Source organism: Mesoplodon densirostris, chromosome X (genome assembly GCF_025265405.1).
Source record: "Mesoplodon densirostris isolate mMesDen1 chromosome X, mMesDen1 primary haplotype, whole genome shotgun sequence".
Lineage (NCBI taxonomy): Eukaryota > Metazoa > Chordata > Mammalia > Artiodactyla > Ziphiidae > Mesoplodon > Mesoplodon densirostris.
In genome coordinates, this window is record NC_082681.1 from 67,515,186 (window position 1) to 67,542,381 (window position 27,196).

At 36.1% G+C, this 27,196-nt stretch overlaps 1 protein-coding gene across 1 annotated transcript in view; it reads left to right on the forward strand.

Annotated features, from left to right (window-relative positions):
* The window catches only part of HDX (highly divergent homeobox), a 150,427-nt gene that overhangs the window by 23,009 nt on the left and 100,222 nt on the right, over nucleotides 1–27,196 (forward strand). Inside the window, exon 3 of the mRNA XM_060087754.1 lies at nucleotides 27,143–27,196. Coding sequence (XP_059943737.1) covers nucleotides 27,143–27,196 — 54 coding nt within the window. The remainder of the gene's footprint in view (nucleotides 1–27,142) is intronic.

Sequence of the window (27,196 nt, forward strand, 5' to 3'; positions counted from 1 at the left end):
GTGATACCTCATTGTAGTTTTGATTTGCATTTCTCTAATGATTAGTGGTGTTGAGCATTCTTTCATGTGCTTGATGGCAATCTGTATACCTTCTTTGAAGAAATGTCTATTTAGGTCTTCTGCTCATTTTTGGATTGGGTCGTTTTGTTTTTTGATATTGAGCTGCATGAGTTGCTTGTATATTTTGGAGAGTAATCCTTTGTCACTTGCTTCATTTGCAAATATTTTCTCTCATTCTGAGCATTATCTTTTTGTCTTGTTTATGGTTTCCTTTGTTGTGTGAAAGCTTTTAAATTTCATGAGGTTCCATTTGTTTATTTCTGGTTTTATTTCCATTTCTCTAGGTGGTGAGTCAAAAAGGATATTGCTGTGATTTACATCATAGACTGTTCTGCCTATGTTTTCCTCTAAGAGATTAATAGGGTTTGGCCTTACATTTAGGCCTTTAATCCATTTAGAGTTTATTTTTGTGGATGGTGTTAGGAAGTGTTCTAATTTCATTCTTTTACATGTAGTTGTCCAGTTTTCCCAGCACCACTTATTGAAGAGGCTGTCCTTTGTCCATTGTATATTCTTGCTTCCTTCATCAAAAATAAGGGGACATAGGTGCCTGGATTTATCTCTGGGATTTCTATCCTGTTCCATTGATCTATATTTCTGTTTTTTGTGCCAGTACCATACTGTCTTGAATACTTAGCTTTGCAGTATAGTAAGAAGTCATGGAGCCTGATTCATCCACCTCCAGTTTTTTTTTTTTTTCTCAAGATTGCTTTGGCTATTTAGGATCTTTTGTGTTTCCATACGAATTGTGAATTTTTTTGTTCTAGTTCTGTGAAAATGCCATTGGTAGTTTGATAAAGATTGCATTGAATCTGTAGATTGCTTTGGGTATTATAATCATTTTCAAAATGTTGATTCTTCCAGTCCAAGAACATGGTATATCTCTCCATCTCTTTGTATTGTATTTAATTTCTTTCATCAGTGTCTTATAATTTTCTGCATACAGGTCTTTTGTCTCCTTAGGTAGATTTATTCCTAGGTATTTTGTTCTTTTAATTGCAATGGTAAATGGGAGTGATTCCTTAACTTCTCTTTCAGATTTTTCATCATTAGTATATAGGAATGCAAGAGATTTCTGTACACTAATTGTGTATCCAGCTACTTTACCAAATTCACTGATCATCTGTAGTAGTTTTCTGATAGTGTCTTTCAGATTCTCTAGGTATAGTGTCATGTCAACTGCAAAGAGTGACAGCTTTGCTTCTTCTTTTCCAATTTGGGTTCCTTTTATTTCTTTTTCTTCTCTGATTGCTTTTGCTAAAACTTCCAAAACTATGTTGAATAATAGTGATGAGAGTGGGCAACCTTGTCTTGTTCCAGATCTTAGAGGGAATGGTTTCAGTTTTTCACCATTGAGAATGATGCTGGCTTAAGGTTTGTCATATATAGGCTTTATTATGTTGAGGTAGGTTCCCTCTATGCCTACTTTCTAAAGAGTTTTTAACATAAATTGGTGTTGAATTTTGTCAAAAACTTTTGCTACATCTATCGAGATTATCAAATGGTTTTATCCTTCTGTTTTTTAATGTGGTTTATCACATTGATTCATTTGCTTATATTGAAGAATCCTTGCATTCCTGGGATAAACCACACTTGATCATGGTGTGTGATCCCTTTAATGTGCTAGTGGATTCTGTTTGCTAGTATTTTGTTGAGGAGGTTTGCATCTATGTTCCTCAGTGATATTGGCCTGTAGTTTTCTTTTTCTGTGACATCTTTGATTGACTTTGGTATCAAGGTGATGGTGGCCACATAGAATATGCTTGGGAGTGTTCCTCTCTCTGTTGTATTTTGGAAGACTTTAAAAAGAATAGGTGTTAGTTCTTCTCTAAATGTTTGATAGAAGTTAAATGTGAAGCCATCTGGTCCTGGACTACTGTTTGTTGGAAGATTTTTTTTTTATTCATTATTACATCTTTATTGGATTATAATTGATTTACAATGGTGTGTTAGTTTCTGCTTTATAACAAAGTGAATCAGTTATACATATATATATATATATATATGTTGCCATATCTCCTCCTTCTTGCATCTCGCTCACTGCCACCCCCCATATCCCACCCATCCAGGAGGTCGCAAAGCACCAAGTTGATCACCCTGTGCTATGCAGCTGCTCCCCACTAGTTATCTCTTTTACGTTAGGTACTGAATATATGTCCATGACTCTCTCTCATTTTGTCACAGCTTACCCTTCCCCCTCCCCATATCCTCAAGTCCATTATCTAATAGGTCTGTGCATTTATTTCTGCCTTACACCTAGGTTTTCATGACATGTTTTTTCTTAGATTCCATATATATGTGTTAGCATACAGTATTTGTGTTTCTCTTTCTGACTTATTTCACTCTGTATGACAGACTCTAGGTCCAACCACCTCACTATAAAAAACTCAATTTCATTTCTTTTTATGGTTGAGTAATATTCCATTGTATATATGTGCCACATCTTCTTTATCCATTTATCCGCTGATGGACAGTTAGGTTGTTTCCCTTTCCTGGCTATTGTAAGGAGAGCTGTAATGAACATTTTGGTACATGACTCTTTTTGAATTATGGTTTTTGAATTATGGTATATGCCCAGTAGTGGGATTGCTGGGTCATATGGTAGTTCTATTTGTACTTTTTTAAGCAACCTCCATACTGTTCTCCATAGTGGCTGTACCATTTCACATCCGCACCAGCAGTGCAGGAGTGTTCCCTTTTGTCCACCCCCTCTCCAGCATTTATTGTTTCTAGATATTTTTTTGATAGCCATTCTGACCGGTGTGATACGATATCTTATTGTAGTTTTGATTTGCATTTCTCTAATGATTAATGATGTTGAGCATTCTTTCATGTGTTTGTTGGCAATCTGTATATCTTCTTTGGAGAAATGTCTATTTAGGACTTCTGCCCATTTTTGGACTGGATTCTTTTTTTTTGTTACTGAGGTGCATGAGCTGCTTGTAAATTTTGGAGATTAGTCCTTTGTCAGTTGCTTCATTTGCAAATATTTTCTCCCATTCTGAGGGTTGTCTTTTGGTCTTGTTTATGGTTTCCTTTACAGTGCAAAAGCTTTGAAGTTTCATTAGATCCCATTTGTTTGTGTTTGTTTTTATTTCCATTTCTCTAGGAGGTGGGTCAGAAAGGGTCTTGCTGTGATTTATGTCATAGAGTGTTCTGCTTATGTTTTCCTCTAAGAGATTGATAGTGTCTGGCTTTATATTTAGGTCTTTAATCCATTTTGAGCTTATTTTTGAATATGCTGTTACGGATTGTTCTAATCTCATACTTTTACATGTACCTGTCCAGTTTTCCCAGCACAACTTATTGAAGTGGCTGTCTATTCTCCACTGTACATTCCTGCCTCCTTTATCAAAGATAAGGTGACCATATGTGGGTGGGTTTATCTCTGGGCTTTCTATCCTGTTCCATTGATCTATATTTCTGTTTTTGTGCCAGTACCATACTGTCTTGATTATTGTAGCTCTGTAATATTGTCTGAAGTCAGGGAGCCTGATTCCTCCAGCTCCGTTTCTCAATCTCAAGATTGCGTTGGCTATTTGGTTTCTTTTTTGTTTCCATACAAATTGTGAAATTTTTTTCTAGTTCTTTGAAAAACGCCACTGGTATTTTGATAGGGATTGCATTGAATCTGTAGATTGCTTTGGGTAGTAGAGTGATTTTCAAAATATTGATTCTTTCAATCCAAGAACACTGTATATCTCTCCATCTATTTGTAATATTTTTAATTGCTTTCATCAGTGTCTTATAATTTACTGCATACAGGTCTTTTGTCTCCTTAGGTAGGTTTATTACTAGATATATTTTTATTTTTGTTGCAATGGTAAATGGGAGTGTTTTCTTGATTTCCCTTTCAGATTTTTCATCATTAGTGTATAGGAATGCCAGAGATTTCTGTGCATTAACTTTGTATCCTGCTACTTTATCAAATTCATTGATTAGCTCTAGTAGTTTTCTGGTAACATTTTTAGGATTCTCTATGTATAGTATCATGTCATCTGCAAACAGTGACAGCTTTACTTCTTCTTTTCCCATTTGGATTCCTTTTATTTCCTTTTCTTCTCTGATTGCTGTGGAAAAACTTCCAAAAGTATGTTGAATAAGAGTGGTGAGAGTGGGCAACCTTGTCTTCTTCCTAATCTTAGTGGAAATGGTTTCACTTTTTCACCATTGAAGACGATGTTGGCTGTGTGTTTGTCATATATGGCCTTTATTATGTTGAGGAAAGTTCCCTCTATGCCTACTTTCTGAAGTTTTTATCACAAATGGGTGTTGGTTTTTGTTGAAAACTTTCTCTGCATCTATTGAGATGATCATATGTTTTTTTCCTTCAATTTCTTAATATGGTGTATCATGTTGATTGATTTGCATATATTGAAGAATCCTTGCATTCCTGGAATAAACCACACTTGATCATGATGTATAATCCTTTTAATGTGCTGTTGGATTCTGTTTGCTATTATTTTGTTGAGGATTTTTGCATGTATGTTCCTCAGTGATATTGGCCTGTAGTTTTCTTTCTTTGTGATATCCTTTTCTGGTTTTGTTATCAGGGTGATGGTGGCCTTGTAGAATGGGTTTAGGAGTGTTACTCCCTCTGCTATGTTTTGAAAGAGTTTGAGAAGGATAGGTGGTAGCTCTTCTCTAAATGTTTGATAGAATTTGCCTGTGAAGCCATCTGGTCCTGGGCTTTTGTTTGTTGGAAGATTTTTAATCAGAGTTTCAATTTCAGTGCTTGTGATTTTTCTGTTCATATTTTCTATTCCTTCCTGATTCAGTCTTGTCACGTGGTGCATTCCCAAGAATTTGTCCAGTTCTACCAGGTTTTCCCTTTTATTCCCAGAGAGTTGCTTGTTGTAATCTCTCATGATCTTTTGTATTTCTGCAGTGTCAGTTGTTATTTCTCCTTTTTCGTTTCTAATTGTATTGATTTGAGTCTTCTCCCTTTTTTTCTTGATGAGTCTGGTTAATGGTTTATCAATTTTGTTTATCTTCTCAAAGAACCAACTTTTAGTTTTATTTATCTTTGCTCTCATTTCCTTCATTTCTTATTCATTTATTTCTGATCTGATATCTATGATTTCTTCCTTCTGCTACATTTGCAGGTTTTTTTTTTTTGACCTTCTTTCTCTAATTGTTTAGGTGCAAGTTTAGGTTGTTTATTTGAAATGTTTCCTGGTTCTTATGGTAGTATTGCTTTGCTATAAACTTTCCTCTTAGAACTGCTTTTGCTGCCTCCCATAGGTTTTGGGTCGTTGTGTCTCTATTGACATTTTTTCTAGGTATTTTTCTGATTTCCTTTTGATTTCTTCAGTGATCACTTCATTATTAAGTGGTGTATTGTTTAGCCTCCATGTGTTTGTATTTTTTACAGATATTTTCCTGTAATTGATATCTATTCTCATAGCATTGTGGTCAGAAAAGTACTTGATACAATTTCAATTTTCTTAAATTTACCAAGGCTTGATTTGTGACCCAAGATGTGATCTATATTGGAAAATGTTCCATGAGCACTTGAGAAAAATGTGTATTCTGTTGTTTTTGGATGGAATGTCCTATAAATATCAATTAAGTCCATCTTGTTTAATATATCATTTAGAGCTTGTGGTTCCGTATTCATTTTCATTTTGGATGATCTGTCCATTGGTGAAAGTGGGGTGTTAAAGTCCCTTATTATTAATGTGTTACTTTCTATTTCCCCTTTTATGGCTGTTAGTATTTTCCTTATGTATTGTGGTGCTCCTATTTTGGGTGCATAAATATTTACAACTGTTTTATCTTCTTCTTGGATCGATCCCTTAATCATTATGTAGTGTCTTTCTTTGTCTCTTCTAATAGTCTTTATTTTAAGGTCTATTTTGTCCGATATGAGAATTGCTACTCCAGCTTTCTTTTGGTTTCCATTTGCATGGAATATCTTTTTCCATCCTCTCACTTTCAGTCTGTATGTGTCTCTAGGTCTGAAGTGGGTCTCTTGTAGACAGAATATATATAGGTGTTGTTTTTGTATCCATTCAGCCAGTCTGTGTCTTTTGTTGGGAGGATTTAATCCACTTACATTTATGGTAATTATCGATATGTATGTTCTTATTCCCATTTTCTTAATTATTTTGGGTTTGTTACTGTTGGTCTTTTCTTTTCTTGTGTTTCTTGCCTAGAGAAGTTCCTTTAGCATTTGTTGTAAAGCTGGTTTGGTGGTGCTGAACTCTCTCAGCTTTTGCTTGTCTGTAATATTTTTAATTTCTCCATCAAATCTGAATGGGTTCCTTGATGGTTTGAGTAATCATGGTTGTAGGTTTTTCTCCTTCATCACTTTAAATATGTCCTGCCAGTCCCTTCTGGCTTGTACAGTTTCTACTGAAAGATCAGCTGTTAACCTTGTGGGTATTCCCTTGTGTGTTATTTGTTGTTTTTCCCTTGTTGCTTTTAATATATTTTCTTTGTATTTAATATTTGACAGTTTGATTCATATGTGTCTCGGCATGTTTCTCCTTTCTCCATGTTTATCCTGTATGGGACTGTCTGTGCTTCCTGGACTTGATTAACTATTTCCTTTCCCATATTAGGGAAGTTTTCAACTATAATCTCTTCAAATATTTTCTCAGTCCCTTTCTTTTTCTCTTCTTCTTCTGGAACCCCTATAATTCAAATATTGTTGTGTTTAATGTTGTCCCATAGGTCTCTGAGACTCTCCTCAGTTCTTTTCATTCTTTTCTCTTTATTCTGCTCTGCAGTAGTTATTTCTACTATTTTATTTTCCAGGTCACTTATCCGTTCTTCTGCCTCAGTTATTCTGTTATTGATCCCATCTAGAGTATTTTTAGTTTCATTTAATATGTTGTTTTTCATTGTTTGTTTCAACTTTAGTTCTTATAAGTCCTTGTTATATGTTTCTTGCATTTTGTCTATTCTATTTCCAAGATATTGGATCATCTTTACTAACATTATTCTGAATTATTTTTCAGTTAGACTGACTATTTCCTCTTCATTTGTTCGGTCTTGTGGGTTTTTGTCTTTCTCCTTCATCTGCTGTGTGTTTTTCTGTCTTCTCATTTTGCTTATCTTACTGTGTTTTGGGTCTCCTTTATGCAGGCTGCAGGTTCATAGTTCCCGTTTTTTTTAGTGTCTGTCCCCAGTGGCTAAATTTGGTTCAGTGGGTTGTGTCGGCTTCCCGGTGGAGAGGACTAGTGCCTGTGTTCTGGTGGTTGAGGCTGGATCTTGTCTTTCTGGTGGTCAGATCCACGTTTGGTGGTGTGTTTTGGGGTGTCTGTGGACTTATTATTATTTTAGGTAACCTCTCTGCTAATGGCTCGTGTTGTGTTCCTGTCTTGCTAACTGTTTGGAATAGGGTGTCCAGCTCTGTAGCTTGCTGGTCGTTGAGTGAAGCTGGGTGCTGGTGTTGAGATGGAGATCTCTGCGAGATTTCTGCCATTTGATATTATGTGAAGCTGGGAGGTCTCTTGTGGACCACTGCTCTGAAGTTCTCTCTCCCACCTCAGAGGCACAGCACTGACTCCTGGCTGCAGCACCAAGAGCCTTTCATCCACATGGCTCAGAATAAAATGGAGAACAATTAGAAAGAAAGAAAGAAAGAAAGAAGGAAAGAAAGATAAAATAAGATAACACAAAATAAAGTTATTAAGATAAAAATAATTTTTAAGAAAAAAATTTTTTTCCAAAAATAAAAAGAAACAAACAAACAAACAAAAAACGGATGGATAGAACCCTATGACAAATGGTGAAACCAAAGCTATACAGACAAGATCTCACACAGAAGCATACCCATATGCACTCGCAAAAAGAGGAATAGGGGAAAAATAATAAACCTTGCTCTCAAATTCCACCTCCTCAATTTGGTATGATTCTTTGTCTATTCAGGTATTCCACAGATGCAGGTTACATTAAGTTGATTGTGGAGGTTTAATCTGCTGCTCCTGAGGCTGCTGGGAGAGATTTCCCTTTCTCTTCTTTGTTCCCATGCTCCCCAGGTTCAGCTTTGGATTTGCACCTGCCTCTGCATGTAGGTCACCTGAGGGCTTCTGTTCTTCACTCAGACTAGGCGGGGTTAAAGGAACAGCTGATTTGGGGGCTCTGGCTCGCTCAAGCCTGAGGGAGGGAGAGGAAAGGATACCATGTGAGCCTGCGACAGCAGAGGCCAGTGTAACATTGCACCAGCCTGTGGCTCACCATGTGCTCTCCCAGGGAAATTTTCCCTGAATCACAGTACCCTTGCAGTGGCAAGGGTATGCACAGGGGATGCACAGGATCCCTGGAAGGGAGGTGTGGAGAGTGACCTGTGCTTGCACACAGGTTTCTTGGTGGCGGCAGCAGCAGCCTTAGCATATCATGTCTGTCTCTGGGGTCCACACTGTTAGCCGTGGCTTTCACCCATCTCTGGGGCTCCTTTAAGCAGTGCTCTTAATCTTCTCTCCTCACGCCCCAGGAAAAAAATGAGGGAAGAAAAAGTCTCTTGCCTCTTTGGCATGTCCAGACTTTTCCCTCGACTCCCTCCTGGCTAGCTGTGGCCCACTAGCTCCCTGCAGGCTGTGCTCACGCCACCAACCACAGTCCTCTCCCTGTGCTCCAACCGAAGCCTGAGCCTCAGCTCCCAGTCCCGCCCGCCCCGGTGGGTGAGCAGACAAGCCTCTCGGGCTGGTGAGTGCTGGGCAGCACCATTCCTCTGTGCGGGAATCTCTCCACTTTGCCCTCCACACACCTGTTGCTGTGCTGTCGTCCACAGCTCCAAAGCTTCCCCCCTCTGCCACCCGCAGTCTCTGCCCACGAAGTGGCTTCGTAGTGTGTGGAAACCTTTCCTCCTTCACAGCTCCCTCCCACTGGTGCAGGTCCAGTCCCTATTATTTTTTGTCTCTGTTTATTCTTTTTTCTTTTGACCTACCCAGGTACGAGGGGACTTTCTTGCCTTTTGGAAGGTCTGAGGTCTTCTGCCAGCGTTCAGTATGTGTTCTGTAGGAGTTGTTCCATGTGTAGATGTATTTCTGGTGTATCAGTGAGGAGGAAGGTGATCTCTGCGTCTTACTCTTCCACCATCTTCCTCCGACTCTCTGGATAACTTGGTTTTTGATCTGTTGGAAGATTTTAATCACAGTTGCAATTTTGGTGCTTGTTATTCATCTGTTTATATTTTGTATTTTTTCCTGGTTCAGTCTCAAAAGGTTGTGATTTTCTAAGAATTTGTCTATTTCTTCCACTTTGTCCATTTTATTGGCATATGGTTGCTTGTACTAATCTCTCATGATCCTTTGTATTTCTGCAGTGTCAGTTGTTACTTCTTTTTCACTACTAATTCTGTGATACGAGTCTTCTCCCTTTTTTTCTTGTTGTGTCTGGCTAATTGTTTTTCAATTTTGTTTATCTTCTCAAAGAACCAGCTTTTTGTTTTATTGATCTTTGCTATTGTTTCCTTCATTTATTTTTCATTTATATCTGGTCTGATTTTTATGATTTCTTTCCTTTAGCCAACTTTGTGGTTTCTTTGGTTCCTCTTTCTCTAATTGCTTTAGGTGTAAGATGAGGTTGTTTATTGGATATTTTTCTTGTTTCTTCAGGTAGGATTGTATTGTTATAAATTTCCCCCTTAGAACTGCTTTTGCTGCATCCCATATATTTTGGATTGTCATGTTTTCATTGTCATTTATTTCTAGGTATTTTTTGATTTCCTCTTTGCTTTCTTCAGTGATCTCTTGGTTATTTAGTAGCATATATTTTTGCCTCCATGTGTTTGTATTTTTTAATTTTTTTTTTTCCTGCACTTGGTATCCAGTCTCATAGCACTGTGGTCAGAAAAGATACTTGATGTTATTTCAATTTTCTTAAATTTACCAAGGCTTGAGTTTTCACCCAGTATGTGACCTATCCTGGAGAAGGTTCCATGAGCATTTGAGAAGAAAGTGTATTCTGTTGTTTTTGGATGGAATGTCCTATAAATATCAATTAACTCTGTCTTGTTTAATGTATCATTAAAAGCTAGTGTTTCCTTATTTATTTTCATTTTAGATGATCTGTCCACTGGTGAAATTGGGGTGTTAAAGTCCCCTACTGTTATTGTGTTACTGTCAATTTCCCTTTTGATGGCTCTTAGCATTTGTCTTATGTATTGAGGTGCTTCTATGTTGGGTGCATAAATATTTACAATTGTTATATCTTATTCTTGGATTGATCCCTTGATCATTATGTAGTGTCTTTCTTTGTGTCTTGTGATACTCTTTATTTTAAAGTCTATTTTGTCTGATATAAGAATTGCTACTCCAGCTTTGTTTTCATTTCTATTTGCACAGAATATCTTTTTCCAACCCCTCACTTTCAGTTTGTGTTTGTCTCTAGGTCTAAACTGGGTCTGTTGTAGACAGCATATATACAGGTCTTGTTTTTGTATTCATTCAACCAGTCTATGTCTTTTGGCTGGAGTATTTAATCCATTTACATTTAAGGTAATTATCAATATGTATGTTCCTTTTACCAGTTTCTTAATTGTTTTGGGTTTGGTTTTGTAGATCTCTTCCTTCTCTTGTTTTTCATGCCTTGAGAAGTTCCTTTAGCATTTGTTGTAAACCTGGTTTGGTGCTGCTTGATTCTCTTAACTTTTGCTTGTCTGTAAAGGTTTTAATTTCTCCATCAAATCTGAATGAGACCCTTTCTAGGTAGAGTAATCTTGGTTTTAGGTTTTTCCCTTCCATCACTTTGAATATGTCTTTCCACTCCCTTATGGCTTGCAGAGCTTTTGCTGAGAGATCAGCTCTTAAATTTATGGGGCTTCCCTTGTATGTTATTTGTTACTTTTCCCTTGCTGCTTTTAATATTTTTTCTTTGTATTTAATTTTTGATAGTTTTATTAATATGTGTCTTGCCATGTTTATCCTGAGATTTATCCTGTATGGGAGTCTCTGTGCTTCCTCAACTTGATTAACTATGTCCTTTCCCACATTAAGGAAGCTTTAATCTATAATCTCTTCAAATATTTTCTCAGTTCCTTTCTTTTTCTCTTCTTCTGGGGCCCCTATATTTCAAATATTGGTTCATTTAATGTTGCCCCAGAGATCTCTGAGACTGTCCTCAATTCTTCTCATTCTTTTCTTTTATTCTGCTCTGCAGTATTTATTTCCACTATTTTGTCTTCTATGTCACTTATCCGTTCTTCTGCATCTGTTTTTCTGCTCTTGATACCTTTTAGATAATTTTTTATTTCACTTATTGTGTTGTTCATCATTGTTTGCTGTTTAGTTCTTCTAGGTCCTTGTTAAATGTTTTTTGTATTTCCTCCCTTCTTTTTCCAAGATTTTGGATATCTTTACTGTTATTACTCTGATTTTTTTTCAGGTAAACTGCCTACTTCCTCTCCATTTATTTGTTCTGGTGTTTTTTTTTTCCTTGCTCCTTCATCTGCTGTGTATTTCTCTGTCTTATTATTTTGTTTAACTTACTGTGTTTGCCGGTTTCCTTTCTTCAGGCTGCATGTTTGTATTTCCTGTTGTTTTTGGTGTCTGCCCCCAGTGGGTGAGTTTGGTTCAGTGGGTTGTGTAGGCTTCCTGGTGGAGGGTACTGGTGTCTGTGTTCTGATGCGTGGGGCTGGATCTTGTCTTTCTGTTGGCAGGACTGCATCTGGTGGTGTGTTTTGGTATGTCTATGAACTTAGTATGATTTTAGGCAGCGTCTCGGCTAATTGGAGGTTTTGTATTCCTGTCTTGCTAGTTGTTTGGCATGGTGTGTCCAGCACTGGAGATTGCTGGCTGTTGTGTGGAGCTGGGTCTTTGCTTTGAGACAGAGATCTCTGGGAGATCTCTTGCTGAATTACATTACACGGGGCTGGGAGTTCTCTTTGTTCAGTGTACTGAACTCAGCTCTCCCACCTCAGAGGCTCCAGCCTGGTGTCAGACTGGAGCACGAAGACCCTGTCAGCCACACGGAATTATCAAGACTGTGCTCACTGGCAAGTGAAACCACAAGAGAAGAGGCCCTTGGTATGACTGGTCTTGCTGAGCAATTTTCTGACTTCACCTCATTCTGTCAACTGGGCGACTGGGTCGGCAACACAAGGCAGGTTGGGGTCCAGGAGGCGCGTGACACTCAGCTCGTGCATGGCCTGAGGGGCCCAGTTGAAGCCCTCGGGTAAGGCTTACAGCAGCCAGAACTCAGCCTCCTGTGGCTGCGGCACCTTTGGGGTCTCCTTCCCGGCATCAATTCACTCTCACTCTGCCTTTGGTGGCCATGCAGTGTGCGACGTGACTCTGGCTGAGGTGGTGGTAGAGGGGACTGGTGGCAGGTGTACTGCGGCTGAGGCTGGGGCTCCAGCCAGTGGCTCCAGGGCAGAGTGACCTTACAGAGGCCACCACAGTCTCTACCTTCAATGCACAGAGATTGTGGCATGTGGTGAAGAGGGGGCTTCAGCTGTACTGTTTAAAGTTTTTAAAAATCACAACACAGATATTGGTAAGTTCCTGGGCATTCCTTAGTAGAGTCATCCTTTGGCCACATTTCCACATCTGGTATGCCTGCAGCAATTACACTCTATGCAAACGCCACCATCTTAGGTCTTAGATGAGCCAGTAATTTTCATATCTTTGCTACTGTAAATACTACTGCTATGAATGTGGGGTAAAAGTGTCTTTTCATTTTAGTGTTTTCATTTCCTTTGGACATTTTCTCATAAGTGGAATTGCTGGATCATATGGTAGTTCTATTCTTAATTTTTTGAGGAAACTCCATACTGTTTTCTATAGAGGCTGTATCCATTTACAATCTCTCCAGCACTGCACAAATGTTCCCTTTTTTCCACATTCACCCCAGCATTTGGTTAGCTCTTGCTTTTTGATGATGGCCATTCTTATAGACTTGAGGTGATATCTTGTGGTTTTAATTTGCATTTCCCTAATGACTAGTGAAGTTGAGCATTTTTTTATGTACCTGGTGGCCTTTTATATATATTCTTTGGAGAAATGTCTACTCTGGTCCTTTGCTCACTTCTTAATTGGGTTACTTGGGTTTTGGCTATTAAGTTGTATGTGTTCTTTATACACTTGTGATATTAAGCTCTTCTCAGCTATATGTTTTACAAACATTATTTTTTCCCACTCCATAGTTTGCCTTTTCACTTTGTGGATTATTCTTTTGCTGTGCAGCAGCTTTTTAGTTTGATGCAGTTGTACTTGTTTATTTTTTATTTTGTTGCTTGTGCTTTAGATGTCATATATAAAGACTTGTTGCCAATATCAATGTCAGAAGAATCTTTCCTATTTTCTTGTAGGGGTCTTATGGCTTCTGGTTTTACATTTAAGACCATTTTCAGTTAATTCTTGTCATTGTGTTAGATAGGGGTCTATTTTCATTCTTTTGCATGTGAAATCCAATTTTCCCAGCATCATTTATTAGACTGTCTTTTCTCCATTGCGTACTCTTGGCTCTCTTGCCAAATATTTGCTGACCATAAATGCTTTGGCTTATTTCTGTTATCAAATGAAATATTCTGTATATGTCTGTTAAAACCATTTTGTCTACAGTATTGGTTAAATCCTCTGCTTCTTTATTGATATTCTTCCTGAATGACTTATTCCTTTTAGAAGGTGGGGTATTAAAGTCCCCATCTATTCTTGCATTGCTGTTTATCTCTTCTTTTACTTCTGTCTGTGTTTGCTTTATATATTTAAGTGATCCAAAGTTGGTGCATACATATTTATAATCATTATAGTTTCTTGATAGATTGAACCCTTTATCATTATATAATGACTTTCATTTTCCCTTTTACCAATTTCATTTTAAGGTCTACTTTTCCTATTATAAGTATAGCTACCCCTGCTTTCTTTTGTTTACCATTTGCTTGAAATGTCTTTTCCCATCCCTTCACTGTAAGTCTATGTGTGTATCTAAGGCTAAACTGAGGGTCTTGTAAGCTATCAGTGGATCTTGTTCTTTCGTCCTTTCAGCCATTCTGTTTCTTTTGATTGGAAATTTAATCCATTTACATTTAAATTCATTGTTGATAAGTAAGGACTTACTATTGCCAGTTGCTAATTATTTTCTGGCTGTTTTGTAGATCCATTGTTCCTTGTTTCTTATCCTGATGTATTTTGTTTTAATGTCAGTTTTGATGTCTTTTGGTATCAGTATGCCTTTACTTATAATGTTCTTTTTTGTGATTACTACATGATCTTTCCATTCTGGTTACTCTAAGACTTACATAAAACATCTTAAAATTATAACACCATATTTTTAATTGATAACAACCTAACTTCAATAGCATTCCTAAACTTTATACTTTTTATTGAAGTATAGATCACTTACAATATTACATTAGTTTCAGGTGTACATCATGATTCAATATTTCTATAGATTGTACGCCATTTAAAGTTATTAAAAAATAATGGCTACATTTCTTTGTGCTGTACAATATATCCTTGTTCCTTATCTGTTTTATACATAGTAGTTTGTATCTCTTAATCTCATACCCTTATTTTGCCTGTACCTCCTTTCCCCTCCCCACCAGTAACCACTAGTTTGCTTTTTTATCTATGAATCTGTTTCTGTTTTGTTATATATATATATATATATATATATATATATATATATATATATATTCATTTGTTTTATTTTTTATATTCCACATATAAGTGATGATATAGATTATTTTTCATTCTCTTTCTGACATTTCATTAAACATAATACTCTCTAGGTCCATTCATGCAGTTACAAATGGCAGAATTTTATTCTTCTTTATGGCTGAGTAATATTCCATTTTAATATTCCATTCCATCCACATCTCCTTTTCCCATTCATCTGTTTATTGGCACTTAGGTTGTTTCCATAACTTGGCTAATGTAAATAATGCTGCTATGAACATCAGAGTGCATGTATCTTTTCAAATTAGTGTTTTCATTTTCTTTGGATATATACACAGGAGTGTTAGTTCTATTTTTACTTTTTTAGGAACCTCCATACTGCTTTCCATAATGGCTGCACTTTACACTTTTAATTCTCCTCCAACGGACATTTTAGGCTATAGACATTATACTTTACTTAGTTTTATATTACACAACCAGTGACAAATTATTATAATTTTGGTTAATTTTTACTGTCTCTATTTTTTAAGTTTTAAACTATAGTTGTTTGTGAATTATGCACTACCATTACCATATTACAGGATTTAACTTTGACTATATCTTTACCACTTGCAGTGAGTTTTATGCTACCTTCATACTTTTTTATGATGTTAATTAGTCTTTTAACTTCCACTCAAAGAACTCCCCCTAGCATTTTTTTCTAAGGCAAGTCTAGTGAAATCCCTCAGCTTTCATTTATTCAAGAAAATATTTTTTTTCTTCATTTCTGAAGGATAGCATTGTCAGATATAGAATTCTTGGCTGACTGTTTATTTCTTTCAATATTTTGAATATATCATCCAATTCTTTTCTAGACTGAAGTTTCTGTTGAGAAATCTGCCTTTAGTCTTATAGAGGTTTCCTTGTGTATAACTTCTCTCTTCTCTTTTGCTACTTTCAAAATCTTCTCCTTCTGGAATTCCCATAATATATTCTTTTTTCTTGTGTCCTATAAATTCTTTGGGTTTTCTTCATTCTTTTTAATTCTTTTTTTTTTTGTTTTTGTTTCTCTGACTGGATAATTTAAAATGTCTTCCTGGTCTTCTAGGTCACTGAATCTTTCTTTTGTGTGATCAAGTCTTCCTTTGAAGCTCTCTATTGAATTCTTCAGTCACTGTAATCTGAATCTCTAAGATTTACTGTTTTTGTTGTTTTCTTATTGTTTCTTTGTAATTCATTTTGTTTATGTTCTGTTTTCCTAATTTCATTTGTACATATGTTTCTGTAGTTCACTAAACTTCTCTAAGACCATTATTCTGAATTCTTTGTATGAAAAGTCAAAGATTTCCATTTCTTTAGCAGAGTTATTGGAGTTTTATTAGTTCCCTTTGAAGGTATCATGTTTACTTGGTATTTTATGACCCTTGATTCTTTGGTATCTGCACATTTGAGTAAGTTTTGTCTTTCAGACTTTACAGGTTCTCTCTGGCAGAGACAGTTCTTCACCAATCAGCTCAGGTTGGGTTTCTGGATGTGTCTGCTGGTTATGTCCTTGGACAGGTGGTGAGGCTTGCTATCAGGGTCTATTTTTAAGTGAGGCCATTGACCAAGCTTTTTGTTTGTGTGGGATGCAGCTGGCCAAGAATGGTTGTACAGTTCTGCTGGCTTGATTTCCTACCCAAGTGAGGCTGTAGGATATAACAGCTCTGCAGTTGTCTGTATTCTCTGGACAGGCTTACTAGATAGTCAGATCTAGGTACTGTACTCAGTAGTTGGTGAGGCTATGAATTTGATTATCTGCCCTGGCAGGGCATCAAGACAGCACCAAGGGCCTATACAGCTCATTCTTTGGGGAACAGAATCATGCCAGAGTGTGCACTGAATTCCCTGGTCAGATGAGGCCTGTGGTTTTGCTTTGCAGATGGGGAAGCCATGGGTTGTGCTTTCTTTGAGTGCCACTGTACACAGGGCTGTTGAATTAGCTGTGTAGCTTTCTGTGTACTCTTGTTAAGTTCCTTGATTGGGCAGACTGAGAGCTGTATTCACCCATGAAGAGGACTATGAGTTCATTTCCTTACCTGTGGGTAGCTGGAAAAACAGCTCCAAAGCTGGTAAAGCTCTTTGATTTTGATCTTGACTCAAGGTAACCCACTCTGTCAAGTTCCCTGGCTGAATGGGGCCATTGGCGTTGCTCTGTGGATGATCAACTCTGCCTGCTGGACTCTCGACTTGAGCATTGTTGGGCTCTCCAGATGTCTTGGCCAGTCTTTTTTGTCGGGCAGGACAGAGAGGTACACTCAACAGTAAGCAGGCTTGCTAACTAGCTCCCCTGCCTGGGCCGAACAGGAGGGCCAGCCCCAAGAAGGCTCTCAGGTATTCTGGGTCAGGGTCTCTTGTCTTAAGGGGCCTGGAGCTATACTCAGCAAAGGGTGGAGCAAGAATTAGCTTCGCTGCCTTGGCAGAACAGGTAAACTGACTCCAAGCTGGGCAAGGCTAGATATTTGTCATCTTGAATCAGCTGACACCCTCCCCAAGTCTTCTAGCTGAACGTTGTCCCTAGGTTTTCTCTGTGGATGATCAATTCTGACTGCCATACTCTTCTTGAGTGTTGTTGGGCTGTGTAGCCTTCAGGTCTTCTGACCAGCCTTTCTGATCAGATGGGGCTGGGAGCTATGCTCAACAGTGTATTGGGCTATGACTCAGCTACCCTGCCTGAGTCGGGGAAGACCAGGCTCCAGGACTGGAATGCTCTTCCTTTTAGGACCAAAATCAGGCAGACCTGCACCCTGTTAATTTCCCTGGTCAGACTATGCCATCGACTTGGTTTTGCAGATGAGCAAAACCACTGTTTGGGACCACTACTTGGGTGCTCCAGGTAGGAACTTGGTCTACAAAGATGCAAGTTCTGTTTGTTGCTAGCCTCTCCCCTTTCCTCCATCACAATCAGATTCATAGTGGTCAAGCCCCACAAATTCCCCCATAATCCCTGTAGGATAGACCAGAGTGGGGAATCCCAAGAAGTGACCCACAATGCAGGGGGTGCTGGATGTCTACCCTGAGTGCTCACTTTCCACTGGAAGAACTGTAGACTCAGAGAAAACCTCTTGGTGTGGTGCTGTGTCAGCTTGGGGGAGGGGCAATGTGGTCATCATGTAGCCGCTCCTCTTACCATTCTAATGTGGTCTGTCTTGTTCTCTGTGGTGCATGGTGTTGCTCCATCCTCACTGCACTGCTCTAAGATTTTCTCTGTGGTGTCTTGTCCAGTAATAGTTGTTATTTGTTCTTGTGAGAGGGAGCAAAGTCAGGAAAGGCTCATGTCCCACCTTAGTGGCTTCACTCCTGATTATTTTTTATATGTTGAACCAACCATAAACTCTTGGGATAAGCCCCAGTGGGTCATTGTGAATAATCTTTTTAAATGTTTTTTTCTATGCCCATTGAGGTTATCATGTGATTTTTGTCCATTATTCTAGGAATATGATATATTATGCTAATTGATTTTTATATGTTCAGTCAACCTTGCATTCCTGGGATAAATTTCACTTAAACATGGTGTAAATACGTTTTACATGTTGCTGGATTTTGTTTGCTACTATTTTGTTGAAGATTTCTGGGGGTATATTCATAAGAGATATTAGCTTATAGCTTTCTTTATTATAATACTTTGGTTTGATATCAGGGCAATACTGGCCTCACAGAGTGAGTTGTGAAACGTTCTCTCCTGATTTTTGGATTAGTTTGTAAAGAATTGTTATTAATTCTTTAAATGTTCGGTAGAATTCACCAATGAAGCCATCTTAGCTGGGACATTTTTGTTGGAGATTTTGGTATTGCAAATTTTTTACTTGTTTAAGCTCATTCAGATTTTATATTTATTCTTGGATCACTTTGGGGATTTTAGGTCTTTCTAGATATCTATTTTGGATAAGTTATCTAGTTTGTTGACATAAGGTTTTTCATAGCATTCCCTTTTCATGTTTTAAATGTTTGTAAGTTTGGTAGAGAGTGCCTTCTTTCATTCCTAATTTTAGTAATTTGTGTTCCTCTTTTCTCTTTCCTTTTCCTTTGGTTAGTGTATTAATTTCATGGGGTTTCTGTAGCAGATAACCATAAATTGAGTGGCTCACATCAGTAGAAACTTATTCTCTCACCGTTCTGGAGTCAAGAAATCTGCAATCAAGGTGTCCTTTAGGGTCGTACTCCCTCTGATGGCTCAAGGGGGGAATACTTCCTTGCCTCTTTCAATTTCTTGTGGCTTCAGGTATTCTTTCACTTGTAACTACATAATTCCAATCTATGCCTCCATCTTCACATGACCTCTTCTCATCTCCTCTTCTTTCTCTTGTAAGGATACTAGTCCTTGGATTTAGAGTCCACCTGAATAATCTGGGGTGATCACATCTCAAGATCCTTAACTTAATTACATCTTCAAAGGCCATCATTCCAAATAAAGTCACATTCACAGATTCCAGTGGTTAAGACATGGACATATCTTTTTGACAGTCACCAGTCAACATACTACAGTCAATCTGCCTGAAGTTTTTTAAGTGTATTGCTCTTTAAAAAAAAATTGTTTTCATTGATTTTTCTATTGTTTTTCTTCCAGTCTCTTTTGTATTTTTTCTCTCCTAAAACTTTCATTTCCTCCCTACTCCATTCTTTCCTTTAATTTGATCTTCCTTTGCCTTTTTAAAATCAGATTGCTTCTGTATTGTTGTAGATTGTAAGGGTTCTTTATATATTCTGTATATTAACTCCTTATTGGATATGTGATTTACAAATATTTTCTGCCATTTCATTGGTTACATTTTTGTTCTACTGATAGTATCCTTTTGATTCACAAAAGTGTTTAATTTTGATCTAGTTCAATTTATCTAGTTTTTATTTTGTTCTTATGCTTTTGGTGTCATATCTAAGAAATCATTTGCCAAATCCAATGTCAGGAAGCTGTTCTATTTTCTTCTAAAATGTTTATAGTTTTAGCTTTTATGTTTAAGCCTTTGTCCCATTTGAGCTAATGCTGTATATGGTGTACGGTAAGGTTCCTCAGATCTATAGTGAGTCTGTTGTAGACAGCCTATGGTTGGACCCTGTTTTTCTAATCCATTCTTCTAATCTGTCTTTTAATTGGGAAAGTCAATCCAATTACCTTTAAAGTAATTACTGATAGTGAAGGACTTACTATTGCCATTATGTTACTTAACTTCTGAATGCCTTAAATAATTTGTCCCTCGTTTCCTCCATTACTACCTTCCTTCTTGTTTAACTGTCTTTTTTATAGTAACTCTTTTTGTTTCCTTTCTCATTTCATTTTGTATATATTCTATACATATTTTCTTTGTGTTTACCATGGGGGTTACATATAATGTCTTAAAGTTATAACCATCTATTTTAAATTGATAGTAACAACTTCAATTGCATACAAAAACTCTAATCCTTTACAGTTCTGTCCTACCATTTTACTGATATCACAGCTTACATTTTTATATATTGTGTACCCATTAACAGATTTATAATTATTTTATGCCTTCATCTTTAAATTCCTGTAGAAAAATGAAAAGTGAAGTTACAAACCAAACGTTACATTAATACTTGTTTTTATATTTGTCCATGTATTTACCTTTACTGGAGAAATTTATAATTTCATATGGCTTCAATTTAATGTCTAGTGTCCTTTCATTTCAACTTGAAGGACTCCCTTTAGCATTTCTTGCAGAGCAGATTTAGTGATAATAAACTAACTCAACTTATATTTATATAGAAATGTCTTAATTTCTCCTTCATTTTTGAAGGACAGTTTCTTAGATATATAATTCTCACCTGATAATTTTTTTTCTTTTACCACTTTAAATATAACATCCAACTTCCTTTTTTCTGCAAACTTTCTGCTATGAAATCCTCATATAATCTTATTGAGAATCCCCTGTATATGATGAGTCACTTGTGGTGATTCCAGTATTCTTTCATTGTCTTTGTCTTTTGACAGTTTGATTATAATGTGTCTCTGTGTGGAATTCTTTGTATTTATCCTACTTGGAGTTTTTTAAACTGCTTGGACTTGTATATCAATGACTTTTCTCAAATTTGGGAAGTTTTCAAGTATTTATTCAAATCATCTTTCTGTCTCTTTGCCTTTCTCTCTTCCTTCTGGGACTTCTATAATGCATACATTGGTCTGCTTTTGATGTCTGATTAGTCTCTTAGGCCTTGTTCACATTTTTATTGATAAGAATTATTTTTTTTCCTTTTTTGCTCCTCAAACTTCATAATATGAAATGACCTCTTTTCAAGTTCACTGATCTTTTCTTCCACCTCTTTTGTCTTCTGTTGAACTCCTTCAGTGAATTTTTCCATTCAGTTATAGTATTTTTAGCTCTAAAATTTCTGTTGGTTCCTTTTATAATCTCTATTTCTGCTGATATTCTCATTTTATACATATATTGTCACCCTTATTTCTTTTATTTCTTTATGTTTTTCTTTAGTTCTTTGAGCAGATTTAATATAATTGTTTTAAAGTATTTGTGTAGTAAATCCAATGTTCATGTTTCTTCAGGGACATTTTCTGGACATGTATTTTGTTCTTTTGAATGGCTGATGTTTTCCTATTTCTCTGTATATTTTGTGATTTTTTTTTTAATTAGGCATTTGAATAAACCACCACCTCTACCAGTCTTTGCAGTCTGGGTCTGCACAGTTGAAGACCTTCACTGATTAGACTGGTGTAAAGGCTTAAGGTCTTTGTAGGCCTTTCCTGGGCATGTGTCTCCCCTGGTCTTGTGTGCATGCTTTGTACTGATTCCCCTCTGTATGCAGCTACTTTTAAATATCTTTATTTCCTGAAGATTCTCATTCTTGCTTATCCTAGACCCTTAGATTGTCTAGTATATTCATCAATCAGTAATCTTTCTCCAGTTGTATGTGGGCCTATAGTCTTCTTGCCATTTTCTTGAGTCTTGTCTGATGCTTCCTGCTACTTCTCCTAGCCTGAGATCTGAGTTGTGCCACTTTTGGCTATGTGAGCTCCCAGTTAGGAGCTAAAGAGATGAATCTCTCAAGCAGCCCAAAGCCAGGTTAGAATGTTGTAAATTCTGTCTACTTTGTTCTTTTTGGTTCACATAAGGGGACTGGTGACAAGGCCAACACTTTCTCTGATCCATGTCATGCTACATAAGGAAGAGAGTGTGACACTTTTTAAAATGATGTGAAATTTCCTACATGTTTAGTATGGCTTTTTCTTGGTTGTTTATTTGCTTGGTTGCTGTAAAATCTTTGACTTATTTCTACCATGATGTTATTCTTGTCAATCTGTAGTTTTAAATTTGATGTTTCCAGCGAAGAGGGATGAGACTCTAGGTCTGCTTAGTCTTTCATCTTGCTGCTGTCTCTGCTGTTCATTTTTTAAATTATGGAGTAAGTGTATCAGTACATATAGTGTTAGTGCAACCAGCAACTTTTTGATTTCTTTTAAATGCCTATGTTTGGGTTCAACAAGGATCCATGTGCAAAAACAAAGACATGAAACCATGATTCATGTTAAGAATGCTAGTCCAGCCCAGCAAGGATTGTAGCTTGGTAAGAGCTATAAATCTTTTGCTGTTTTGTAAGGAACTGATCTCTGAGTATACATGTAATAAAACATTTAATTTCAGTTGTAAAAATATATGTAGAATTTAAGCTAACATTTGACACTTTATTTTCTAAAGTTAGTAAAGAATTTTTATATTTTCTCAATTCTTTTTTACATGAGTAACATTGAGATACTATTTTAAAATATTTTTGAGAGTATAATTTCAGGGGATCCAGATTTGTAATTGTAAACTCCCCAGGTCCTTGTCATCAGAACTTAATCATTCCACATAATAATTTATATTATTTTACTTATATCCTTCCATTATTTTTAACAGCCAGTACCTCTAGAATCAGTATGGTGAAATCAGGCTTGTTATGCCATGTATGTGTACTTTTTATAATTCCATTGAAATGTCTCAGAATTCCAGTTTCCCTGATCTTAATCTCTTATGGTTTGTGAATTTTTAACTAGTAAAATTATATAAAAAAAAACAAATAACATCTTGGTTGTCAATTGCGAGAATTTGTCAGGCTAGTAAAATTTTCTAAACACTAATTTCATATGGCTTAATATAAGAACAATCCATATGCTTAAAAAATGGTGTTAGTTCCTTAGCCAAAAGTAGTAATATTAAAATTTCAATTGTAAGCTTATTTAGTTTCTGAAAGCTTTTCTAGACTTGATAGAGAGAAGAGGGGGAAATATTTTTAAATAAACCAGTACTTCTTTTCTTCTTTGCTCCAGAACACATTGTTCTCAACCAGAAACAAATTACTCCCTTCCTCCCAACTGCCTACCTTATATAATGGTCTCTTGTATATTTCCACTCTTGACCGTTGTTGAATTATGGCAGGTGAAGGTAGTTTATAATAAAGGCACAAGTTAATTCAATCATTCAAAGAGCATATATTTATTGATTGCCTACCACACGCCCAGTAGTGTCCTCTATGCTCTATAATTCATAATTGAAAGACATCTAGGAAGCCCTGCTGATTAAAGCAGAATGCTTGATAGGTTTGTTAGGTTTTAATGCTCAACTGATACCAAAACAACTGATGGAAAGCTAAAACATTAATTTATGAATCACTTACTGATGAACTTTGCTGAGAGACATGGTTATTGTCTGAGTGTTTCAGATAATCAACTTATCTTTAAGCATATGCTAATTAATAATATACTTAATTTTCCTGGCTTATATAAAATATAGTATATTTCAGATAGGAGCTTTGTTAGACCCATGAACTGCTCTGAAGTTTTAAAAATATAATACCTATGTTATGTGTAGAATTGTCTTCCTAACAAAGATTTTTGAAATCAAACAAATGCTTTTTTTATGTATATAAAAATAATTAGAATAAATTGTTTTAAACATGATACTTTGCCCTTAAGAATCTCATAGTCTAGAAGAAATATTACAACAGAGTCATATGTAGGGTCTAAATCGTATAAAATGAAATATAGTAAAAATTCTTTTTAAAATTCCTTAAATCTTCCACAAAAGTAACTATATGCATGCTTTCCTGTGAATGTATAACCATGTATAATAATGTGTATATAAAATGTATAATTAATATTCTGATATATGGTATCTATTTTAAGTATAATTTTCCATGAGAAAGGTAAGTGTTATAGCTGGATTCACAAATCTTAACTATCCATATGATGTGACTCCAGTTTACATCCAAATTAGTGTGTTACATACTTTAGTGTATCCATTCTTAGCCAAGAGAAGCAGATTTCCAACATTAGGCACTTCCTTGCATTCACATTCAAAGTTGTGACTCTGCAACTCTGCATTAGTTTGAGTACGACAGCCATTTGTGGAGGCAGTTTTATGATGGCCATAAAAAGACTATTCCAGTAATCTCCAGACTTTCTAGTTATCTTCTATCTCATGCACAAGACCTTTCTTTATAAATATGTTTTATATTTCTCTTCTCAATTCCTACCTCCTCTAACCTAGTTCCAAGCCTAGATTACCTCTTGCCTAAATTATTGTGAAAGTTTCCATACTTATTCAATTCACTATTCACAGTTAGTCACATTAATCATCCTAATGTATAAAAGTACAATTCTGACCATATAACTCATCTGCTTAAAAACTTTCAATGACTCCCCATTTTCTGCAGAATTACATATAAATGTACCTTGGCATTCATGGCCTCCACAAAGACCCTAACTCCCTTTCTAGTTCTAGCTGAATTCACCATTCCCAAACACACCCTATCCTTTTATTCCACAATATTCATGCCATTCTTTACCCCTGGAATGCTCTTTTATTTCTATCAAGATTCTGCTCATCTTTTAAGGTTCAGCTGAGATATAAATCCTCAAGTTGATGTAATTTTGCCGTGTCTTTAACTCCTATTGCACTTCATTTATTGTACCTCCCTTGTGGCACTTATCATATTTATCTTTGTATTACAGTCATTCATGTACCTGTCTTACCTTTGCCTCTAGATCATAGCTCTTGCCCTCCAGGAAATTATGTTTTACACATCTTTTTATTTCCTATAGCACCTAAAACAGCACCTAGTACAGAGATGGCAGATAAATATTTGAAGAGAATTCAAATTAGTTACCTTGGAAAGTTATCTATACTTATTTCAATAATGTTCAATTTGTCAAAAAGTTTTTGAAAGTCTTTTACAATTGTTTTAAGGACCTGTGTGATTCTTTTAAATGCTTTCAGTGGTGACAAATCTTCATCATTTCAGGGAATATTTGATTTTGGAAAATAGAATTCATTCTGAGACACGTTTAGTGAATAATATGGCTGTTCAATCTGAGCTGTTATATTTTCAGTTAAAACAAAGAGAATATGAATGAGACAGAATATCTGGGTGAGTCATGAACTAACAACTCCAAAAGAAAAGTTCCCAAAGTGTTTTCAACAATAGCAACATCATTGTAATGACTTTATAACTTCCAAAGATTTTTATTTTGAAACACAAAGTACTCATTTGGATATGTAAATTCTAATATATTTGTTAAATTAGTCTGTATTGTAGATTCATTTTGCAATTTTCCAAACCAGGATGTTGAAAAGTGTGTTTGGAACTTAAATATCACTTAAATGAGAAGTATATTTTCCGACTCATTTGAAATACTCTATTTTATAGCCTCTGGTGAGGGAGAAACCTTGTCATCACTCTTGCACTGAAGAAAACGTTCCAAATTTGAAGGAAACATTTATACAGTACTATGATTCAAAAAAGCCTACAAATTTAGCTACTATGCTTGGCCATTCTTAAGTTTTAGCAGAAACATAAGGCACTGAAGAATAGATTTAAAGTAAATAATAAAGGGTAGTTGAATATAGCATTTGAGTATCATGTAACTGGTGCCACAGAATTATAAAACAAAAATATGAAACTTTATATCTTCCTAAATCACATGGAATTTATAATATTTGTATGTTAAGGTGCTTATAGGAATTTTCCATTTTCTTGGTTACATACAACTGACTTAATCAAGAAACCACATTTTATATTCTTAAAATGTATAAGGTCCATGTTTAAAGAAATTCAATTACCATGTTTATTATATGTATCATTTTTATGGTTTCATATTAACTTTTTATTAGTTACTAGTTTATGGGGTGGTTGCAATGCATTTGGTTTAACATGTTTTCTCTAGCAACTTTACATAATCAGTTTTAAAATATCCTCACTAATAGATGGAAGTATGTGCACAAATTTTCCAAAATAGTTGGATATCTCTATTCTTTCAAGAGTATATTATGTGATTATTTTAGCAGATTTACCTCCTTCATTGAGACTAGCAGTCAATTTACTTTGCAAACATTGTATCATATATCAAGTATTAGTGGGAGGACAAGAAAGTATATTTTGTAAAGAATTTTTCTGTAGAAATTTTCTTTTCACTCTTGTTCACCATTTTAAAAAATCAATTATTCATACCTTCTCATGACCCTCAAGGAGTCTAGTTAAATGTCATTTTATCGTAATGGGATTTTAACTTTAGTAAAAATTTTCCTTACAACTATTATTGGGAGTTTATATCATTTTTAGCCTGTCCCTACCATATTGATGCATTTTGAACTCAAAGTAAAATGGCAGGCTTGGTGGCCAGGGACAGTATTCTTTTACCTGAAATTTTAATAATTGAGGATATTACTCTACTATTTACTTTGACTGTTTGATCATCACTTCTTATCAGTAAGCATAATACAAATTAATTGGCCATCACTGAATATAATTTATCAAAACCAATAAATGTTTGATTGAATACCACATTCCCACCACCACTACCACTTAGCAAGGCTGATTTGACTTGTGGGTCTCTCAGGAAGCAAATGTTTGGAAGGGAAGGAGAGGGCAAGGTGAGAGTTTGGAGTACCTCCTAATTATTGTGTGTCCCAGGAAAAGGTATGGTTAAGTCCAGACTAACCTGAGCCATAGCTCACAGAACACCTTGGTCACTTTAAACACTCCCCAGAATCCTATGAGAGTAGTGTCTATCTCCTTGAGCAGCAATGCTGATGTAATAAAGTGTTACTAGCTATTCACCTTAGTAGCTTCTATGTAGAAAGGGACTTGCAGTTATGTAAGATGAATAAACCTAGAGAGCTAATATACAGTATGATGACTATAGTTAATTATTTAATTATTGTAACATTTATTCCACAGAACACTGCATTTTTATTATAATAATTTTATTGTCCATAGATTTCCAAACCTTCCAATCCGGGTACTTCCAGGCCCGAAAAATGTCTTCAAAATTTTCTTGAATTTTCAGAGGAAATGCACTACTTCTTGAATTTTACCACAAAGGAAAGCCTTTTAAATCCCTTGCTTTCAATAAGGTAACAGCATTGTCCACATGGGAGATATGCTCTGAATGCAGACCTATCTTGACATTTTGTATGAATTCTTTGGTGTTGATCAGCATTCCAATAGTGTTAATGCATACCTTACTGAGATTCCATTTGTTGTTTCCACAGATTTCAGGAAACCTTACTGTGCCTTGGATTACAGGGTGTTCTAGAAAGAGAGCA